This window comes from Mugil cephalus, chromosome 13, assembly GCF_022458985.1.
Source record: "Mugil cephalus isolate CIBA_MC_2020 chromosome 13, CIBA_Mcephalus_1.1, whole genome shotgun sequence".
NCBI lineage: Eukaryota > Metazoa > Chordata > Actinopteri > Mugiliformes > Mugilidae > Mugil > Mugil cephalus.
In genome coordinates, this window is record NC_061782.1 from 12153795 (window position 1) to 12173666 (window position 19872).

The 19872-nt window shown below is 39.8% G+C and overlaps 1 protein-coding gene across 1 annotated transcript; it reads right to left on the bottom strand.

Moving 5' to 3' along the window:
- Positions 1–2556: 2556 nt before the first annotated feature.
- hcrtr2 (hypocretin (orexin) receptor 2) lies at positions 2557–19448 on the bottom strand. Its single transcript, XM_047603920.1, has 7 exons — positions 19219–19448; positions 7928–8106; positions 5072–5315; positions 4235–4350; positions 3902–4122; positions 3608–3729; positions 2557–3303 (listed from the first exon to the last, which is right to left on the bottom strand). The coding sequence occupies exons 1-7, from the start codon at positions 19427–19429 to the stop codon at positions 3134–3136; spliced, it is 1263 nt and encodes a 420-aa protein (XP_047459876.1). The 5' UTR covers positions 19430–19448; the 3' UTR covers positions 2557–3133.
- Between the last annotated feature and the right edge of the window lie 424 nt (positions 19449–19872).

A 19872-nucleotide genomic window follows, 5' to 3' on the forward strand; every position in this document is an offset into this window, starting at 1 on the left:
GCGTGGAGTGGGCGTGGTCAGACACACCTCATTAGTATTTAAAGTTACAGGCACTTTTTGACTGGCTGAAATTCAGGACCAAGTCTGAAATTGTTGAAAAAATGTATGGGACCTTTAACAGTCAGTCACTGTTCTGTACCCATTGTTTTGTCCCTGTCTTGCAAGAGTTTTTTAGGTTTATCTTTAATACAAAAAAATAAACTGTCAGTCAAAAGTGGCTGGATGCTCACGTTTATAACACAAGTGAATTTATTTATTTTATTAAGCACATTAAAACCCACACAATGAAGTCAGCTTCACTCAGTGAATTGAAAGGCATAAAGTGCATGGATATAATTTGAAGTTGCAATGTACATATCACATTAAAAAGTCTTTGCAAAGTGACATACTTCAATACAACAATGTGACAGACTTTATTTTAAAACCCTGTAATAGTCATTCTTTTCAGTGTATGAAATATTAATCAACATGATTAGTTGCAAAAATCTACCCCCACCTATAACTTACCAATGACTTAACAAGCAGATTTCTGACCATGTGTAATCAACACAGGTTCCACAGTAGAGAGCAGAAACCAAGCCGGCCTGTTGAACATAATTTTTGTGTCATCATCACATTACAGTATTTGTTTCCCTATTGCATTTTCAGATTAATTCATTAATTTGATTAGCTTGATTTAATGACAGATTTCCACATCATCAGCTAGACTTGACCCAATGGTTCCAACACTGCTGATTGACGCGATGAATAGTGATTGTTTTTGTGTGTTTGACCCAACTGAAGAGCAGATCTTGTCAATTTTGTCCATTTGCTCTATTCATTGACTCGTTGGATTAATTTGGATTCTAGGAGAACAAGATTGTCCTCAACAACATTCCCCATGTGAACCGGTGACGGTTGATTGCGCTCCATGCCCGTGCCTTACCACTGGGGTTGATTTGAAGTAAAAGCTCATCATTCATTCTGCAGGAAACGTTGCACAGAAGCCGCCAATTATTCTTTCACCACACGACACTCTCCACGACGGCAATAATATTGTGCTTGAGGATGGGAAAAATTATTAAAACTTGTGTATGTTGTGTCTTTGCTGGAGATTGACTGTTCTTTGGAAACTATTTTTTGCCAACATTCAGTTTGCTCTCTTCGAAATTGTCCGGTTGTATACACAGTTACACGCAGCTTGACTCATATTTTACACTTAGGAAGCAGCGGGCCAGATTTTGTTGGGAGAAAAGCGTTTGTAATTGCCTCATTATCACTAGTGTGATGTCCCTCAACAAGTCTTTCGGGCCCCAGCTGCTATAATGGCTCAACTGCACATCACACTTTGATTGCATTGTGAAGCCTCAGAGCGTGAATATAGACTAGGCAAATATGTGAATAGGTTTATTATATTACCGGAAATAAAGGATGGAAATAAAATAAATAAATAACTACGCATTACACATATCGGTCATTTTCTTAGCGGACTCCCTGATTTCAGTCTGAATGTGCTAGATTAGAGCAGCTCTAGTGTTCAACAGAACGTTGAACAATGACATTTGCTAATATTCATACCTAAAGCTATCAAAAATGTAATGTAAAAAGCCTAAATTAAATGTCCTAAAAATGACAATGGAGGACTTTACAAATAATTCTTCCTATAGATTCACTTCATTAGGAACACTAGTGAAAACTAAATCACAGCTTCATGACCATCACAGTGTCACGGTGGTATTTCAACTCTATGATCATTTTCAAGAATGCAGTGAGTCGTGCTGTTAAAGTGGAATTACTTATTATTATTAAGCCCCACTAAAATGGAGCCGTCAGTGTAATAGAAACACATATCAGTGCAATACCCTTGTCAGAGGTTTAGCCAAGGACTGTTAGATCAGAATGCATTTATTTCCACTAGTGTACCTAATGAACTGTCCAGTAAGAGCAATATCATTAATCGATCCTCTTTCTGAAGCATATGTCTCTTGAATTTAAGAAATCATAATTCTGTATCGGTATAAGAATATCTTTTGACACGGTCTCCCGCACTCCTCTAGAGGTATCAATAAAATATCAAAATAGGGTTCATTATGAGGTCTACCAGGACACATCCATGCAGGAAAACTGTTGATTACCGAACAGTTTGATGGTTGTTTATGAACTGGCCTGGATTTTTTTATGTAATCTTCATGCATATCATTGTACACTGATGGGCATTTACACCGAAGGCTTTAAAACGGACATCTGAGCAGCAAAACCACTTACTCATTAAAGCACTGCTCTTCTATTGTTGATAAAGAAATAAATATACACCAATCAGCCACAACATTAAAACCACTGACAGAAGAAGTAAATAACATTGACCATCTTGTGACAATTCAATGTGCATGTGCCACTCACCTAGGCCAGACCAGGCACCCCCCCCCCCTACCCCATAGCAATGACAGCAGTGCCAGTATCAGTCCCCAACAAGATGCAGCAGGACACGGACACGCACACAAAACAGTTTAGGAAAAACTAAAAAAAAAAAATAAATAAATAAAAAAAAAAACATCAAAAACAGCACAAGGTGACCTCAAAATTCACTAAATCCCAAACTGATTAAGTATCTGGGATGCACTGATCCACAGAGGTCCCTCCTCTCAAAGGCCCCCACTAACAACATCCTGTTGCCAGGCACCACATGACCCCCTCAGACTCAGTCTGTTCTCTATTCCCCATGACTATTCTCGGATGAGTCAGAGCCGTTTTGAGGGACAAGGGAGACCTACACAATATTAGGAAGGCGGTCATAATGTTATGTTGACTTTATGCCAATATATGATTCTGGATACTGAAGAAAAAATAAAAATATACAGTAAAATTCTATGCAATCCAAAATGTCAAGTCATGAATAACACGCAGACACCGAAATGGTGTCTTCCCCATAAATAGACACTTTCTTTTAGTTACAAGTGATTATAAAAGACAAGAGAAAGTCTCCCGGAAAAAAGTGGTCTGTTTTCTTATTGTCTTTGTAACCACACATAAAAACAGGGATTCTTTTTCATCCAAAAGCCGCTTTTTTCCCCCTCAGCTTTGCACATTTCTGCATCAATAATGCCCTTAGAAGATTGAGTTGGCCGCGGGAGAGCTCCCCACCAGGACCCTGAGCCTACACCATGTGATCCGATATGCCAGACATGTTGTCCATGTTGTTAACTTGAGTAGACAGGGATTTACGGCTGTCCGTGCTGGTTCTGGTCCTTGTCCTCTGTGTCCCGCTTTCCTGCCGTCCGCAGCAGTGGCAAGAAAAGGCGGATTTGAACTCCTCGCGGAACTTCCCTGAGAAAAACAATTCAAAAAAGAAATCAAACTTTACGCATGTGAGACTTTTTCTTTTTTTTTTTGTCATATTTCTATAATGTTTCACTCTTTTATCAGAGCACAATAACAGCTGAGAGGCCGCCAAAATGAAGACCACAAGCATGAAAGGCTTGAACCATTTGTAACAAATCTAACCTTGCCTTCAAATAGTTTTTGTGCAATCAGACAAGGAATTCAAATCAGTAAGTTGCATTGTTGTTGCTCAACTGTTCACTAGAGGGCAGTAATACGGTAGGTCTAAAGGAGGAGGCGGATTACTCACCACTTAGGAAATTGTAGATGATAGGATTTGCTGCACTGTTGGCATATATGAGCCAATGGGAGAAAGTGAACCATGCGTACACCGTCTCCCTGTCATTTGTCTTCTTGAAAGTTCCAAAGACTCTGGAGGTGAATTATGACAACTATCAGTTATCTGTCAATAGAGAAACTGTTTAATTCGTTCAACACACTGCACTTTCACAGCATTATATAAACACTATTTACTTTTGCGGCTTTGTGCTAAACACAAAAACTGACAAGATTAAAAAATGCAATGTGTGAGGGAGGTCATTACCTTTTCATGACATTGAGCACGCTAATTGGCAGGTAACACAAGGCAAAAACAAAGAGCACCACCATCAGCATGCGAGCCGTCTTCCGTCGAGCTCTGATTTGTTTGATCTCGGCACAGACCGTGCTCGTCCTAACCCGCACGGTCTCCCCGGCCCCTGTGTTGGGCGCCGAGCACTGGATGGACCGCCACTTCCTCTGCAGCACTGAGGTGCTTCCAGGAATCTGCTGATTCAGTGCGTGCACACATCAGACAGTGCGGGAGTGCCGAGGCGAAGTACAATTCATTGTGAGGTTTGCTTGTGAACGTGGCTGATGTAACTGCTGCAATACACACCTGTTGACACCACAGCTTGTGACAAATCTGAATGTAGGCCAGGACCATGAGACACAACGGAGCGAAATATGTGACGATGAAGAAACAGGTGTGATACACCTTTGGGTAGATCTCAGCTAAAGCAAGAAGACAAGATAACAGCTTACCATACAGCAGTATACAGTACAGTGAAGTACAGTACAGTGCCAAAAAACTTAGAAACAACTTGATAATTAGTGACTTTATATGGTTGTCTCCTGAATGAATCTGAATTTAAGACTTCATGGTAGATATGATGGGATAAAAAAAGCAAATCAACAAATCAAGGCTAATGATTAATGAATACCATGTCTCCCCGTCCGCCACCTCTTTAACCTCTCTCTACCTAGTATTGAGCCTGTTTAGACTTTGATTTATTCCTTACTTGTTCCTTGGCAACTACTGACAATTTTAACATAAATCACTGCTCGTATGTCTGTGAGAGCTTTCAATTCTTGCGTATTTGCAATTACAGAATGCTAAACAGCTTCCCTCAACTATTACAATGCTATGAAGATGAGGAGCTGAAAAGCTCTCTCTTGCTGTCTTCCTCCTTTCATGACTTATCACAGAGGCACCTCAGCGGGCTTTCAAACACCATTTACGTATATATAAATATACAATTCAACACTGGTTTATTATTCTTTATGAATCCTCTCCTTGATGCTCTTATAATATCCAAGTGAAATAAGAGATTACACATTAACATACTGTACTGTATATATAATGGCTAATTCTCAAAAAAAAAAAAAACTAAATAAAAAATTTCTTCTTTGTTGACTTGTGCTAACAGATTAAGAGAGGGCGGTGGACACTGACCTCCCCAGTGTTCATCGCACACTGTGAACAGACGGGTCTTGTTCGTGAGTTCGGGCAGAAGGCTGCTGCACTCCATCACAATAGCTTGAGGAATCATGATGATGCATGACACAAGCCAGATTACAACAATACTCTTGCGAGCCCTCTTGGCTGTACTCTTGAACATCAGCGGGTGGCAGATGGCATACCAGCGGTCCTGGGCGATGCAACTCAGGGTGAGGACTGATACAGAAACAGAGATGGTCTGACAAAATAAAAGTGACAAAATTAGTCAGCACATGCTATTTTCAGAAAGAAGAAAGAAAGGAAAAAAAAAAGAAGATCCAAACTGCTTCTTGTTATTGACAGTCAGAACTGGGACACACAGATCATTTCAAAAAGTAAGAAGACAGATATCCCGGAATGACACAACAGAGAAAAAGACATTCATTATTAAAAAGGCTGAACATGGAAACATATTTTTGAAGTGCAATCTGATCAGACTGGATTTGACCAATGCCGCCGCAAACACAGTTTTGGCAGATGTTTTTCTTTTTCTTTTTCATTTCCAAGGGGAATTAGAAGCCTGATGCTCTAACCAGTAATGGCTGCACTGATTTGAGTCTCTGTGGAGGTCAAGCACATACCGGGTGTAGCAGATAATGCCTTAATGATAATCAGAAGTGATTTGCTTCAGCTATAAGTCTTAGATAAGAGAGTCTCGGGGCAGATTAGCAGGATTTGGTCCATCTGACGGGGCAAAGGGAGAGGAGGAGAGTGGGAGTGGGGTCAACAATACTCCTTCTCCTTCCAATACACCTTCTTCCTCATCTCCTTGATCAGTTCACGCCACTACCTAAGCCACGCGCCTGCCTCGCCCTGTGGGACATTTTGGAGATGTACAGGCACACAAGGTGAAGTAAGCTTTTAATTACGGTGATGCGCAGGAAACCTCTTATGTTGCAGACTCTCTTATTCAGTCTCAGCGTGTTGCAGCCGGCTGGAGTCATGATGAGCCCATTCAGTCGCCAGCAGCTGCACTGACTCATTTAAAAGGTCTAAAACAAGGAGGGAGAGAACATTGCATTGCAGAAAGTGCAGAAAAGGGGCAAATCCTCACATAATTGTCCTCTCCCGGAGAGAAAATCAATAGTGCCTGGAAGAATAGCTTGATCTTGATTGGGGACCCTTGAGCTGGATAAACTGTGGGTGGGTGGGATGACATACGACAAATCCCATGATAACGCTAAAATCAACGATGAATTAATCCTATTGATAACTAGTCTCTGTAGCCATACATGGTAGATTCATCTTTGATTGCTGCCTATTTCAATCAGACTCACCATTGCTTCTGTCACCATGTATTATTGTCCAACAAATTCCAAACCGCTAGCACTTATGCTTGGAAGGTAGTGCACTTAATGCCGAGAGCCCCCGGATTGGTTTTGAAGGTTTATTTAATTTTTATTTCATTCATTTAGTTATTCGAGAAATGCAGGTATTGGGTTAGGTAATTTAATGACTTAAAGTAAATTTTGCATGTGGAGCAGAGTGGGTGAAGGTTTTTGTGAATGATGTACTTTCCTCTTTAGTGGTGGAGAAAAAAAGCGTAAGTTTGAGGTGCAAGAGAAAGACATGACTATGTGCTCCACCAACGCCCTCTTTAATGACCTTTGACTAAAAGTGCATGTGCTGAACTATATCTTAATTAGACTATTGCACTAGAAAAAAAATTCAATGCCTTCTTTTCAAAAACTGCATAATGAGTTGCCTTGGCTTTTGTTGCATCCCGTCATGAGCCAGTTCAAGGTTACACCAGAAACTTCAACATACCAGAAACTAAGAAAACCTACCAGCAGGTCACACGAAACGCATTTAAAAGTGGGGATACTACCCCACATGCCATAATGCTGATATAACAAGCAAGATGCACTACAAGGTTGTCAGATTCACACACTTTCTGGTGTGGAATAAATTGAATCCTCAATCTTTGCAGCTGCATCAATACATACACTGATATCAAGTCAAACACTGACAGTTATACAGAGTAGGTGTGTGTGCCTGGAATATAGTAGGATATGTGTCTGTGACACATTTGTGTAGTGTGGGATCTCCGTCCACTTTGTCAATTCATATCAGTGTGGCCAGAAAACCTAAACGGGAAGATCGATTTTCTTTTGACAGATGTGCTGGCGTACTAATTAATCTGCGTGGAGTTTGCATGTTCTCCCTGTGTCTGCATGGGTTCTTTCTGGGTACTCAGCTTCCTGTTCTCTAACAGAGAGAGAATTAATGGCTGATAATTATCCCTCTTCTGAACATCACTGCATTGCTTTTACGGTCCTCCATTCCACCTCCGCCCTGTCAACACACATCCCCTGTTTTAGATTGAGTCTTTTTTTTTTATGTTGATAGTTTTCAACATGATGATGATATTCCTCATCTAGTGATTGTATGTGACATGGTTTTAATAAGAAATTTAAAACAGCACTTCGACGAAGCAGATCCATTTAAAAAAATACAAAAAAAACTAAAAACACCTGTAGTCTGACACCACTAGGGATAAATGAAAAAAATATAACAATTAATCATCATTATCATTATAACTATCATTATATCATCATCATCATTATCATTATCATTATCTGTGATGGCGTTTCCCCACTAGGCCATCTGTGCTCAGCCATGCGTTTTTAGGGGTTCCCCCTTTCATTGTCTATTACGTGTTTTTTTTTTATGTGAAGCACCTTATGCTGAAATTAATTTGCATGAAAGATGCTACACAAATAAAGTTTGATTTGATTTGTGTTACCCTGTGTTAGCCCTGTGTTACCCTTCATAGATAATTCCCACAAGAGTTTGGAGCTCACGTCTCACCTGCAGATAAGGGACGATTTTGCAAAGAGTGCTTCCGAAGAACCACGTCTCTGTGATGTCCACCACAAGACTCGCAGGCAGGCAGATGATGGTGACCAGCACATCAGCCAGGGAGAGATTCACTATGAAGTAGTTGGTCACGGTGCGCATGTGGCGGTTTTTCCACACTGCAAAACAAACTGAGAGTGGCAAAGAATCAAAGACGCCGCAGAGACTCAGCGGAGGCAAATATTTATCATGCTGTTAGTCACAGAGTTTGAGTTAAAAATGTCTTTATGTTCTCACCCCCTTTAGAGTCCCTTCATGGATAAAAAAAGGACATAAAATTTTAAATACATGTTTGTGAAAGCATTTTGACTTACTGATGGTGTCTAGCAGTAATATTGTATGTAACTGGGAAGCGCTCGGTGCTTTTGGAAGTAATTCATTCTCCCACATGGTGAAACCATCAACGTCTGAAATGAGCTACAGGATTTGGAAAGTGTTTGGGGAAAGTGTTTAAATGGAAAAAAATATATATGCTACTGAAAAGCAGCAGAAATCTGTGCCCTCCTCCTTGAATGCGCGGCTGTGATTCATGTTTTCTTGCATTTCTGACCAAGAAATATTATTTTAGGTGCCACCGCTGTAGAGAATTGCCGTTCTCCAAGAGCACCTGGCTGAATGCAGCTGTGGTTCAGGTGGTCTGAGAAGCCCAGAGTGGAAAATGACCTCACAGCCAGAGACCAACATGAGTCTCAGGTGTTCCGTTGTATAAGAGAGGCAGGGGTGGACACTTCTGTCTGTCACTTTGGCAACGATGTGCTGCACAAATAACACAAATGAGCTAGGACATTATGGCCGTTTTAATAATGTCGATCATCTTGTGACAAACTGTATAATCTGTATAATGATGTGAATTTAAGAGTCTGTTATCACGATGAACAAGGGAGGAATTGATAGGCCTCTGGGAGACGTTCTGGGAAAACTTCCCATCAGAGGCAGCTCCAGCTCTTGGTGCCAGGTAACTCTAGACAGCTTCAGAGTGGCTGAGAATTGTCTGCTTTAAGATTCTGACAGGTCATAGCGGGAAATGCTCCATTGCAGGTGTTCTGTGGATCATATAGAACAATACATCCAGGATCCGTTGTGACATTTTATCCTGGTATAGAGGGTATGCATGTGACATCACAGCCAGCGAAGTCTCCATGGTTACAGGCGCGACAAAAGGTGACAGTTGAGCCTAGAGATTAGCAGCATTAGTTTGAATCTTAGCATCGTTAACGTAAGCTTTATTTAGCTACATTTGTCATAATGAAATGACTGAAAACTAAGTTAAACTAACTTAAACTGAAGCTAGCGCACTTTTCCACATCCATACTAGTTTGTATCGATCATTGCCGATAATAATTGTCCTTAATTTGATGTGATGATACACATTTTAACTGGTCTCGCTGTATTTTCAGCTACATTTCTCTGTGTTTATGCCACTCAATGTATATATTAACACAATAAAACAAAACAACATAACATAGGCCTTCAACCTCCTCTATAACATAGGTCTTCAACCCCCTAGGGTCTGCGGAGGTACTGCAGGTAGGGGTCGCAAAATCTGTGGTTGATTAGACATTTCTTTTATGTATATATATATATATATATATATATATATATATATATATATATATATATATATAGAGAGAGAGAGAGAGAGAGAGAGAGAGATTTTATATATTTTTTAATTTTCCCCTCACAAATTTAAATGTGTAAATTTAAATTTAAACCAAACTCTCCCGCATAACAAACCACGGCAGCACAATAATCAGTTCACTCCACGCTGCCCTGCATGACCTCCACACCTACTCTGTGATCGGGAAGGCCACCCTGATCATCCCCTCCACCACTCCTTCCAGTTTCTGCCATCAGGGAGAAGGTACAAAGTTCGACAGACCGGAAAAAAAAATTTGCAAAAAAAAATCCTTCATCCCATCTGCAATAACCACCATGAACAACCCTGAAATAGACACTGCACTTTTAACTCTCGTCCACATCAGTTGCTCGGAGCTCAGAACCAGGCAATTAAGGAGCCAGTGGAGGAAGCTGCCGGAGAAAATAAGTTTGACGCGATGGGTGCTATGTAAAGTTCACCTGCAGGTCTATGAGTGGGCATATTCAGATAGCTGGTGAATGGGCCAATGATTGAAGCATGAACAAACTGCGTGTTTCACTTTGAAAAGATTTGTTGCTGTCGCTGCCCTTGTGTTTTCTTATTCAATTTTCTGGTTTGCATTTTTCTTTGCGTGGCTTTCTTTCATTTCTTTTGTTGGACTGAATTCGCACCGGGTTCTCAATGCAGTATTATGTCTTACTGTTGAACTCTGGGCGTATCGTGCTTTCCTTTAGAGTTCTACTAATTGACTTTCATTATTTGTTTCATCCACACTGTATGTCTAGCATGTGGGCCCTTCCACTGTTTCCACTTTGTTGTGGGCTGTAATTATTACACCTCCGTGAATGTTCAGACAGTCAGCCGGTAAAGAGAAGGTAGGTGATAATGTGCGTACATTTGTACATATGTTTTTTCTTTTTCCTTTGTTGTTGGTGCTAAATTAAAACCCAGACAAAGACGGATATTACACAACCCGTTGAAAAGGCTACAAACTTTGTTTCTTCAGTTTATCAAGTGGCAGTTGAGGACTGAGGTGTAACTTGTTTTCCACATCAGATCTGTCTGTGGAAACTATATGAGAACAATTATCTTCCAGACTGATTTCCAAACGCTGCTCTTTCTACCTAGAACAAAAAACTCCTCTGTCCCATCCACAATAGCCTGTGATGGATGAGTTCATTTATCCACAGTGACTCACTTCCCCTCCAATGTTGAGTCCTATCCCAGTGTCCAACTTCGGATTATTTCAAACCTCTGAGTAAAATGCAAATTCAAAAGCCATTTCATTTCAGATCCAGAACAAGCAGAGTGGATTGACTGCACACAGCAATGAAGAAATATGAAATATGTGTCATATGAAACTGTCATATAACTATGTCATAAAAATAAATAAATAAAATATCAGAAATAACTTTGAGATAACAGCTAATACCTTTTTCTTTTTTATCTCCATTTACTGCATTTTTCTTCTAATCATCATGGAAGTCACTGATCAAAGTCTCCGTGTTCTGACAAATGATGTTTCTCTAGTATTATCCAAATATACAGTAAATGCTGCAGCTAAACGTGTTATTGCCTTGGACAAATGAGGCTTGCTTTTTTCTCCATCTAGACCAGGCACATCAATCTAAAAACTAAACATTTATATTATTCATATCTTGTGAATGAGCTCTCATTAAATACAATTTCAGTTGGATATATTGCGCTCGCCACATAGTTTCTGGCAGAAATGCTTCATTAGTTTTTCTCATTAAATGAAAAAACTCCCTATATGTATGATTTGCTAAGGAACTACTTTGTTTGTTCGTCTTTAATGTTGTGTTTTTAAGTTTAGGAACAACAACCACAAAAAAAAACCCTTTGAAATGTTCAAACTGATCAAGTATCTCTGGGATGTGATGGACCAAACCTCATCCACAGAGGGACCTCTGCTCGAAGCCCCCCACTGATAACATCCTGTATCCAGAGGACAGACTCACAAGGCCCATGTCCATTCTCTGATGAGTCACAACTGTTTTGTAGGCACAAGGGCCATAATGTTATGGCTGTTCACTTTCTGCCAATCATAATAGAATTAGTCACAGCTGGTATCAGTGATTCTGGATACTGAAGCAAAATACAAATATACAGTAAAAATAAATAGTCACTTTCGTGATTGTAAAAGACACGAAAAAGTCTTCAGAAAAAAAGTGGACTGTTTTATTATGAGGAAGGTGGTCATAATTTTATGCCTGATCGGTGTATGAGGAAGTCCATTAGTTATTTGAAACTCATTTTGCGGTGCCAACATGCTGAACAAGGGCTCCTCCACCACATGCCCAAACCACTTGAACACGCCTCTTTCATCTGGAAAGAGCAGCGGCTGTCCTCAAAGCTCCCCCCGGATACAGACACTCCTCGCACCATCTCTGAGACTTGCCCAAGGCGCAGCCATCCTGCAGAGGAAACTCATTTTGGCCCCTTACATGCCTGACAACATTGGGACAGTTATTGCCCATAACCATGTGAGATTACAGCTCAGCTCCCTCTGCCCGAATTACTGCAAAAAGTCCAAATCATATGTTAAATAGTGTAAACGTGTGTCGACATATAATTAATTTGCCATCACAAACTGCTAACCTCGAATAACAAGTGGATGAAAAATCCACGGCAAACCCCTCTAAATGCGTTATTTTATTTTTCAGTAATAGCTGCCTTCACACTGGCAGCGAGTCATTCATCCGGCTGATGAGTGACCTCCTAATTTCTCATGATTACGGCCGCACGAGTGTTGGTTCCACTGAATGTTTCCACTCTGCTTATGACACATCTTATATTCATACTTTGTGTACTTACAAGTAATATAAACGACCATCACCATTACATCATTTTCTGCCTCAGCGCTCTGCTTACCCTTATAACAGTAATCTTCTCAACGCACCGTATGCCCATTAAGACGTTCTATAATTATTACTCTGACGGCTGGCTCTCTGTCAGTCTGAGGTTTTTTCTTGTCATTGCCACCATGGTGATTGTATTGGGGGTTTAAGGCTTTCAGGTTCCGTACAGCATCTTGAGACAGTTTTGACCCTGTTTAAAGAAAACTGAAATGAAACTGTGCATATTAATATGAAAGTAAAGATGGAAATATTAAAAATGATCTGGTTGTATTCGAATTCTTTTCTTTCCCTAAAGCCAGACACAAATCATGTCAAAGACAAATGGGCCCAGTTGGAGGCTTTTTACCATTTCGAAGGCAAGCTTGGAAACTGACACTACAAACGAAACTTCCTCGGACTCTGAGAGACTTTGAGCTCATTTGATGTAGTATTTTACTCCTATTCTTTTCTTTGATGTCACTTGACATTTTCAAGTTTAAGTTCTGTAAATGTTAAATTGCTGTGGAACTTTATTATTTATCATTCATAAATAATAATTTATCATTTATCATACGCTGCTTTTAATGTTAAATTTATGATTTCTACATTATGTTGGTTGTTTTATTGTTCGGCTTTTGTTTTAAAATGATTTCCTGTATAATTATACAACACTTATTTCGCCTTTGGAAACCACAGTTTTCCCTCTCATTACATAGCATTTGCACGCTCCACAGTTTGTTTGTTTGTTTTTTACATTTCTTCATAAAGATGACTCAAAACCTCGGCGGATTTTCACAGACAGCAGACAAAAGGAAGTGAAACATAATTATTATGCTTCTGCGTTTGTTCATTCAAAAAATAATAAAAAATTAGTACATATCGAAGAGGTGCAAAAGTAAGTGAAAGCAAGCAAACCCGTTTTCAATATCCCATGTGAAAAAAATAACTGGTGTGATCGCCTTGTGCAGCAATAACAGCGACGTAAGGTCTCAGATAATAACTTTTTCTCCACTTCAGTTCTGAGAAGTTGGAGGACTTGAAGCGAGCAGTTCATGTGTGGAAACAGACCAGCAACATTTCTATTGGATTAAGGTCAAGGCTTGGCCCGTCCAAAACACTCATTTTGTTCTCTTTCAGAAATTGTGTTGTGCAACCATCACACCGTCACCTTCAGGCTTGCTCTGGAGGTTTCAGGCCAGAATTCTAATTTCATTGATGAATGATGGCACACCATCTCGGTCCAGATGCAGCAAAATGGGCCCAAGCAAAAACTATACCACCAAACATGATGCCTCTCATTTGAGCCAGACATGTGTTGTGAAGACTGTGACAAATCCCTGATTTTTAAAAAAAAAAACAAAAACAAAACAAACCGGGGCACTAAATGGGGCCTGAGCAGCACTATGCTGATTGGAAACATGATTGGTCTATGATGAATGTAACTGGTGCATTGTCAGGAACTCCACAAGTTAAATTTGATGAAACCCGACAACCAACCAAGAGCATAATGGTCACTATCACTATATATCACTATATAGACCATATATTGCAGAAATTGTGATTCAAGAGAGTGCATTTTGTATATTATAGTACCCAAAGTAGTCTGAGAATGTAAAAGAAAATGCATCAATTTGGGGAAAAGAAACATTGGACAGCTGCATTCTAATAATGTACAGGACTTTTCAATCTTTGGATTGGTAATAATAAGTCATGCTTCTATTATTCTTGGTGTATGTATTATCAAGCAGAAGAAGAAGGAGATGCACAGACCATAATGGTCTGTCTGTGCAGAAGATCACACCACATCATGGGTCCCCATATTGTAGCGTTGGACACATTTTCACTGCCCTCATTACAAGGGAACAGATTTAAGGACAGAATAATTACTGTGTGTTAAATACACCAAGAGTTGAAGAAAAGAAAAAGCAGCAATTAAAGCAAGTTCAAATGATTATGGCAGTTTTATTTTATATTTGACATAACAAGACGTCATCACAACATATGGGCAATTTAACTTTTAAACAGAAAACTGTGCTGTAGTCCTTAGTTTTTGCCTTTTTCTTTTTCCATTATTTACGGAATAATGGTCAATTATAGTTGTGCAGATGGGTTTTAATTATTTACTAATGCTATTTGATTACTGGGGACAGTCAGTGGGTTCATGCAAGTAAGGAACTAAATCATAGCCTTTCAGACAATCAGTACCTACATCAACTGAGATTGTTACTTATTATTCACAAAGCTGTGGGCTGCAGGTAGCCACCACAGGATCACATATGTACGCCTCCCTCAGAGAGCTATTTGATCTTCTCTCAACGCAGTCATGATGAAATGAATACTGAAGGTTATCAAAAAATTGCATAGACAAGGTTCTGCTGCTGACATATGCTGCTGGTAGATAGTCTGTAAAAAGCAACAGGTGGTCTTCAACCTGCAGCAAAATGCAATTCTAGTGGAATGATTTAAGCATAAAAACAAATAAATCACAAGATAACTACACTGACATGCTAAGCTGGCAGCGCTGAGATATCAGTGATGTGAAAAAGTGTTGGTCCCCCTCCTGATTTCTTTTCTTTTTCTTTTCTTTTTTTAGCATTTTTGTCACACTTGAATGTTTCAGATCATCAAACTAATTTGAATATCAAAGATAACACAAGTAAACACAAAATTCAGTTTTTAAATTAAGTTTTTTATGCTTAAGGGAAAACAAATTCCAAACCACACCCCATGTGAAAAAGCATTTGCCCCCTTAACCTTATAACTGGTTGGGCCACCCTTAGCAGCAACACCTGCAATAAAGTGTTTGTGATAACTTGCAATAAGTCTTTTCCAGCGCTGTGGAAGAATTTTGGTCCAAACATCTTTGCAGAATTGTTGTAATTCACCTACATTGGAGGCTTTTCTTGCATGAACCACCGTTTTAAGGTCATGAAAAAGCATCTCAATAGGATTCAGGTCAGGATTTTGACTAGGCCACTCTAAAGTCTTCATTTTGTTTTTCTTCAGCCATTCAGAGGTGGTCAGACTTGCTGGTGTGTTTTGGATCATTATCTTGCTGCAGAATGCAAGTTTGCTTCAGCTTGAGGTCACAAACAGATGGCCGTACATTCTCATTCAGGATTTTCTGGTAGGGAGCAGAATTTATGGTTCCAATTATCACAGAAAGTCTTCAAGGTCCTGAAACAGCAAAACAGCCCCAGACCACCACACTATCACCACCGGTTCTCTGGAGTCCCAACGCTTTAGAAATAGCTTTATAACCTGACTTTATTACCAGACTGATAGATCTCACTTACTTTCTTTCTTGTTTGTTCCTGAATTTCTTTGGATCTCAGCATGATGTCTAGCTTCTGAGGTACCTTTGTTCTACTTCACTTTGTCCGGCAGGTCCTGTCTAAGTGATTTCTGAGATTTCTTGAGAACAGGTGTGGCAGTAAACACTTATTCAACACAGGACCATGTAGGTTTGGATTTTTTTTCCCCTTAATAGTAAAAAGCTTGTCTTATATTCATATTTGTTTGATGATGTGTGACAAACATGGAAAAAATAAGACTGTATACATATATTAATGTATACAGTGAGGGTCATTGATCTCCTTGCTTCTAAGCCAAGACATGGGCAGCAGGGATGTACTCCCGCTGACATTTGATTGACAACCCCTGGTGTTCCCCTACCTGAATCTCATCACATACTATATTTAGCTGGCATGTCAGCCAGGGCATCACTGACATTGTATCAACCTATAAACTTACAAAAATGTGAACAAATGTGTCCTTACTTATACATCTAGCACATAAAAATCAATATTAGAATTTGTTTGTACTTCAGTTCCCATCATATTTAAATGCTCGCTCTTTTTCTATCTCAGTGTTTGGTCTCTCAACCAACTCCTCAGGGAAATATCTGTCTCTTTAGCTGCTAAATAATCCACTATATTCATCTGGTAGATTGTCTGAGTGATATTTAGTGCTGTGCATGTCGTGTACAATGGGTTTATTGGAGCTATTACCTGAAAACTGCTGTCTGCTGTGGCTGGAGGAGAGGCTAAAGGAGGAGTGAGTCAACAAAAACACAGAGAAAGATGTTATATATTATATATGGTATATTGTTACGATGATAATTTTAATTAGTGAAGTATTAGGGTGAAACCAATAAGAACATTAAAAGCTCTCATTTAAAATGGAAGAAATCCTTCATTTTCTGCAATAAATATTGATTTAACACACTACAGTAGAGTCTGTCATTTCTTCACATCCATCTCAACGGAGATCCACCTCACAACACGACTACCCATGCACCATTAACCTCAGGTGAACACTTTTGGGTCTTCATATACCAGAGTTACCCACAACACAATCATCAAAAAGCCAGTCTAGAATAGAAAGTCGCAGAATAAATGCTGAGGTCTCACAATCGAAAGGTCACCTTACACCTTTAAGCAATATAGCCTTTACAACTGTTTAACCATGGCCTGTGGATTCAGACAGTGACCCTGTGATCTCATTTTTTTCCACTTCTACCATGATTTCTACTGATTCTCTTCTAGTGACAGCTCTGCTGTTGACAGCTTAGAACTTTGATGGAAATATGTGTCAGAGGCACAGAGAAAAAAACTAAGTTCATCTTTGAAGCCATATATGTTGCTGCATTTCTTTATCTTAAAGGCCCTGGCAACACACAGTGTGAATCTGTAAGCTCTGGCATTGAAACTAATGACCTCCCAGATAAAACATGTAGAGACTCCATCAAAATACATAGTGAGGTGACCAACACCAGCAGCACTCATGCATCCCCAAACCATGATACTGCCTCCACCATGTTTGACAGTAGGTACTGTACATGCTGGAGATAATGCTTCACCTGGCCTTCTGCTTACCCACAAATTAGCAGGAGGAAGATAGAGCTGGAAACTGGACACATCTGACCAAAGAATCTTCTTTCAAGGAGTGAAGAAGATTCTGAGGGTCCAGTTCTTGTGTTCTTGGGCCCAATAACACCAGGCTAACCCCTGTCTCTCATTGATGAGGGGTTTCTCGACAACCTTGTAGGACCTTAAGAAGTGATCTAAAAGTCGACAATGTACAGTGCAGGCGCAACACTGGACATCAGTTTGGTTTGACCACTGCTTTTTAAGGTGCTGTGATGTCATTCGGAGGTTTTCCATGAATTTGAATCTTCAGGCGCGTTTCCTACGTTAGGTTCCTAATTTTTAGTCATTTTGGTCTATAATAAAAAACACAGCCTTCATTAGTGGATCCCTCAGTCAATGTTAAGTTTTAAATGGCTGTTTTAGGATCTGTTTAGTATTTTGTCTGTGACTTTACTAAAAGAAATTGCACCTGAGGACCTAAGAGTGATTCTTCATACAATATTTCACAAAAATATTTTCTTCCACCGTACATATTTTCTCCATCTATTCTACTCCATCTTCTCAAAGAGGTGTAAATCTTGCTGTAAGTCAGAAAATACAGCAAAGAAAGTTAACCTTCTCGACCACTAATGGACAGTTCATGAAGCGAATACCGAGGCAGTAACAGCATCAGCCATCAAATGCCTGGCAATTATTAGGCACACAGTTTTCAGAATAAAGAACAAGTTTGGAAATGGTGGTTAGTGGATAGTGTCTGATTGATGCCATCATGCAATCACAAGTTGTCTATGCTCATGTCATTTTTTAGTTCATTATACCGTGTGACCTGCTGGCTACTTATCTACAAAGTCTTCCAGTTTTAAAAAGCAGTCGGCATGCACATGCTGTATAAAGGATAAAGATGGAAAGAGGATTAATGATGTCTTTCTCTCTGAGACATTCACATGTTGCTACTCCCCATTAACGAAGAGAAATAAAAGCAACAGCATGTAAAATCATTAAATATTAACTCACCTTTTGCGCACAGGCTTCTTAATTTTGTTTCAAAGGAAACAATTCAAAGCAAAAATTCCATTTTCTTTTTAAATGAGTAATTCTTGCTTAAAATGTTAGTAAAGGTCCTGGTGAAGAGTCCGCTGTATTTTGATTGAATAGTATGACAACACCATGTTTCCTATAGGCATCATTTAATGAAGTGGTCTGTTTTTCTGCCTGTGTTCCACCTTGCAAACCACAGAGCAAGTGCACAGCTTCAAAGAGATAATAAAGGGGGTTACGCACAGCTCTATGCCAGCTACATGTTGTTAGAAAGGAAAATGGTTGAAAAGAAATGTGTCTTCGAGAGTCACAGTTGCAATAGATCAAACGGCAAATGGGAAAGGCTGAAGACGCCACACTGGTGCAGCTGCTTAATGCTTAAAGAAACTCTTAATACATGGCCACCTGTGTTCTCGAATACACCAGAAAACTATCACTAGGAACAAACCAGCATGTTAACAGAAAATTATGGAGAAAGAAAAAAAAATCTGGTTGAATAGTGGTATTATTGTCACGTCTTTGCAAAGCATCCGCAAAATAAAGCTTCTGACATATTTGTACTGAAGCGACATGAATGAAATTTTTCCACATCATGTACAATCTGCGCGTCTCCATTTCTGATTACTTTCTTGACGCGCTCTGTGACTTCTCCCCGTTGATCCGTGCCACCGCTGCGATCAATGAACATCAAAGAAAAACTGCACAACTTCAGACTTTTCGCATTAATCTGGTTTCCTTCCCTGTCTCTTGTGTCAGTGTGTCCATTTAAATTCTCAAAAAGTTCACCAAAGTCTACTTTGAATTCTTTTTCCCCCGTTTTCCCTGTTCCTTTTTTTGCATGACCCGTTACGCATGAATGGGGACATAAATGCAACTTACCAAGCGAGTTTCCAATGAGTGAAACGAAGAACACAATAATGTAAGCCACAATGAGCACCCATTCGTACTGCTTGGGGTGTAAGTACTCTCTCCAGATGTATCTGAGAAGTTCGTCGTCGTCATCCACGATGGAGTGTGAATGTAACTCCGTGCTGTTGACCACGGGAGATAAACAGTCCTCGCAGTCCGAATTTAAAGTGATCCCAGACATCCTTCGAGGAGATTGTGTATCTGCTGAACGGCGATTACTAAACGTGCGCCTGCGGTGACCGCGGGTTGTGGAGCTGACTACTAAAGACGCAGCACTGTGGTGCGAAGATAGCGCGCTGCGCAGACCTCGTCAGTGTGACGCGGATTTCTCCGCCGTCCCCATATACGACCAATACAGGATCAGACATCTACAATACAGCGGACTGCAGCGAACTAAGAGATATGTATGCACCCCCCAACAACGCACCTCCCTTCAAGAAAGGGAGAAATGACATAGGGATAATCATGAATGAGACTCTGGTGTTAATGGCTTTCCTGGCTGTGTGTGTCAGTTAATCCACCTGCTCTCTGTCGGTTTCTGATAAAAAATAAAGGTTATTTCTCTTTTGTGATACTGGATTTATGAAACAATATCACATATTTGTTTCACTTTATGCCACCACT

What these genes read in the sequence shown, in the direction of transcription:
- hcrtr2 (XM_047603920.1), bottom strand. Translation starts at nt 19,429, where the DNA reads ATGTCTGGGATCACTTTAAATTCGGACTGCGAGGACTGTTTATCTCCC. An exon ending in AAATCGTCCCTTATCTGCAG is followed by an intron (nt 5,316 to 7,927) that starts GTGAGACGTGAG and finishes TTATTTTGTCAG; the next exon opens with ACCATCTCTGTTTCTGTATC. An exon ending in CATCTACAATTTCCTAAGTG is followed by an intron (nt 3,304 to 3,607) that starts GTGAGTAATCCG and finishes TGTTTTTCTCAG; the next exon opens with GGAAGTTCCGCGAGGAGTTC.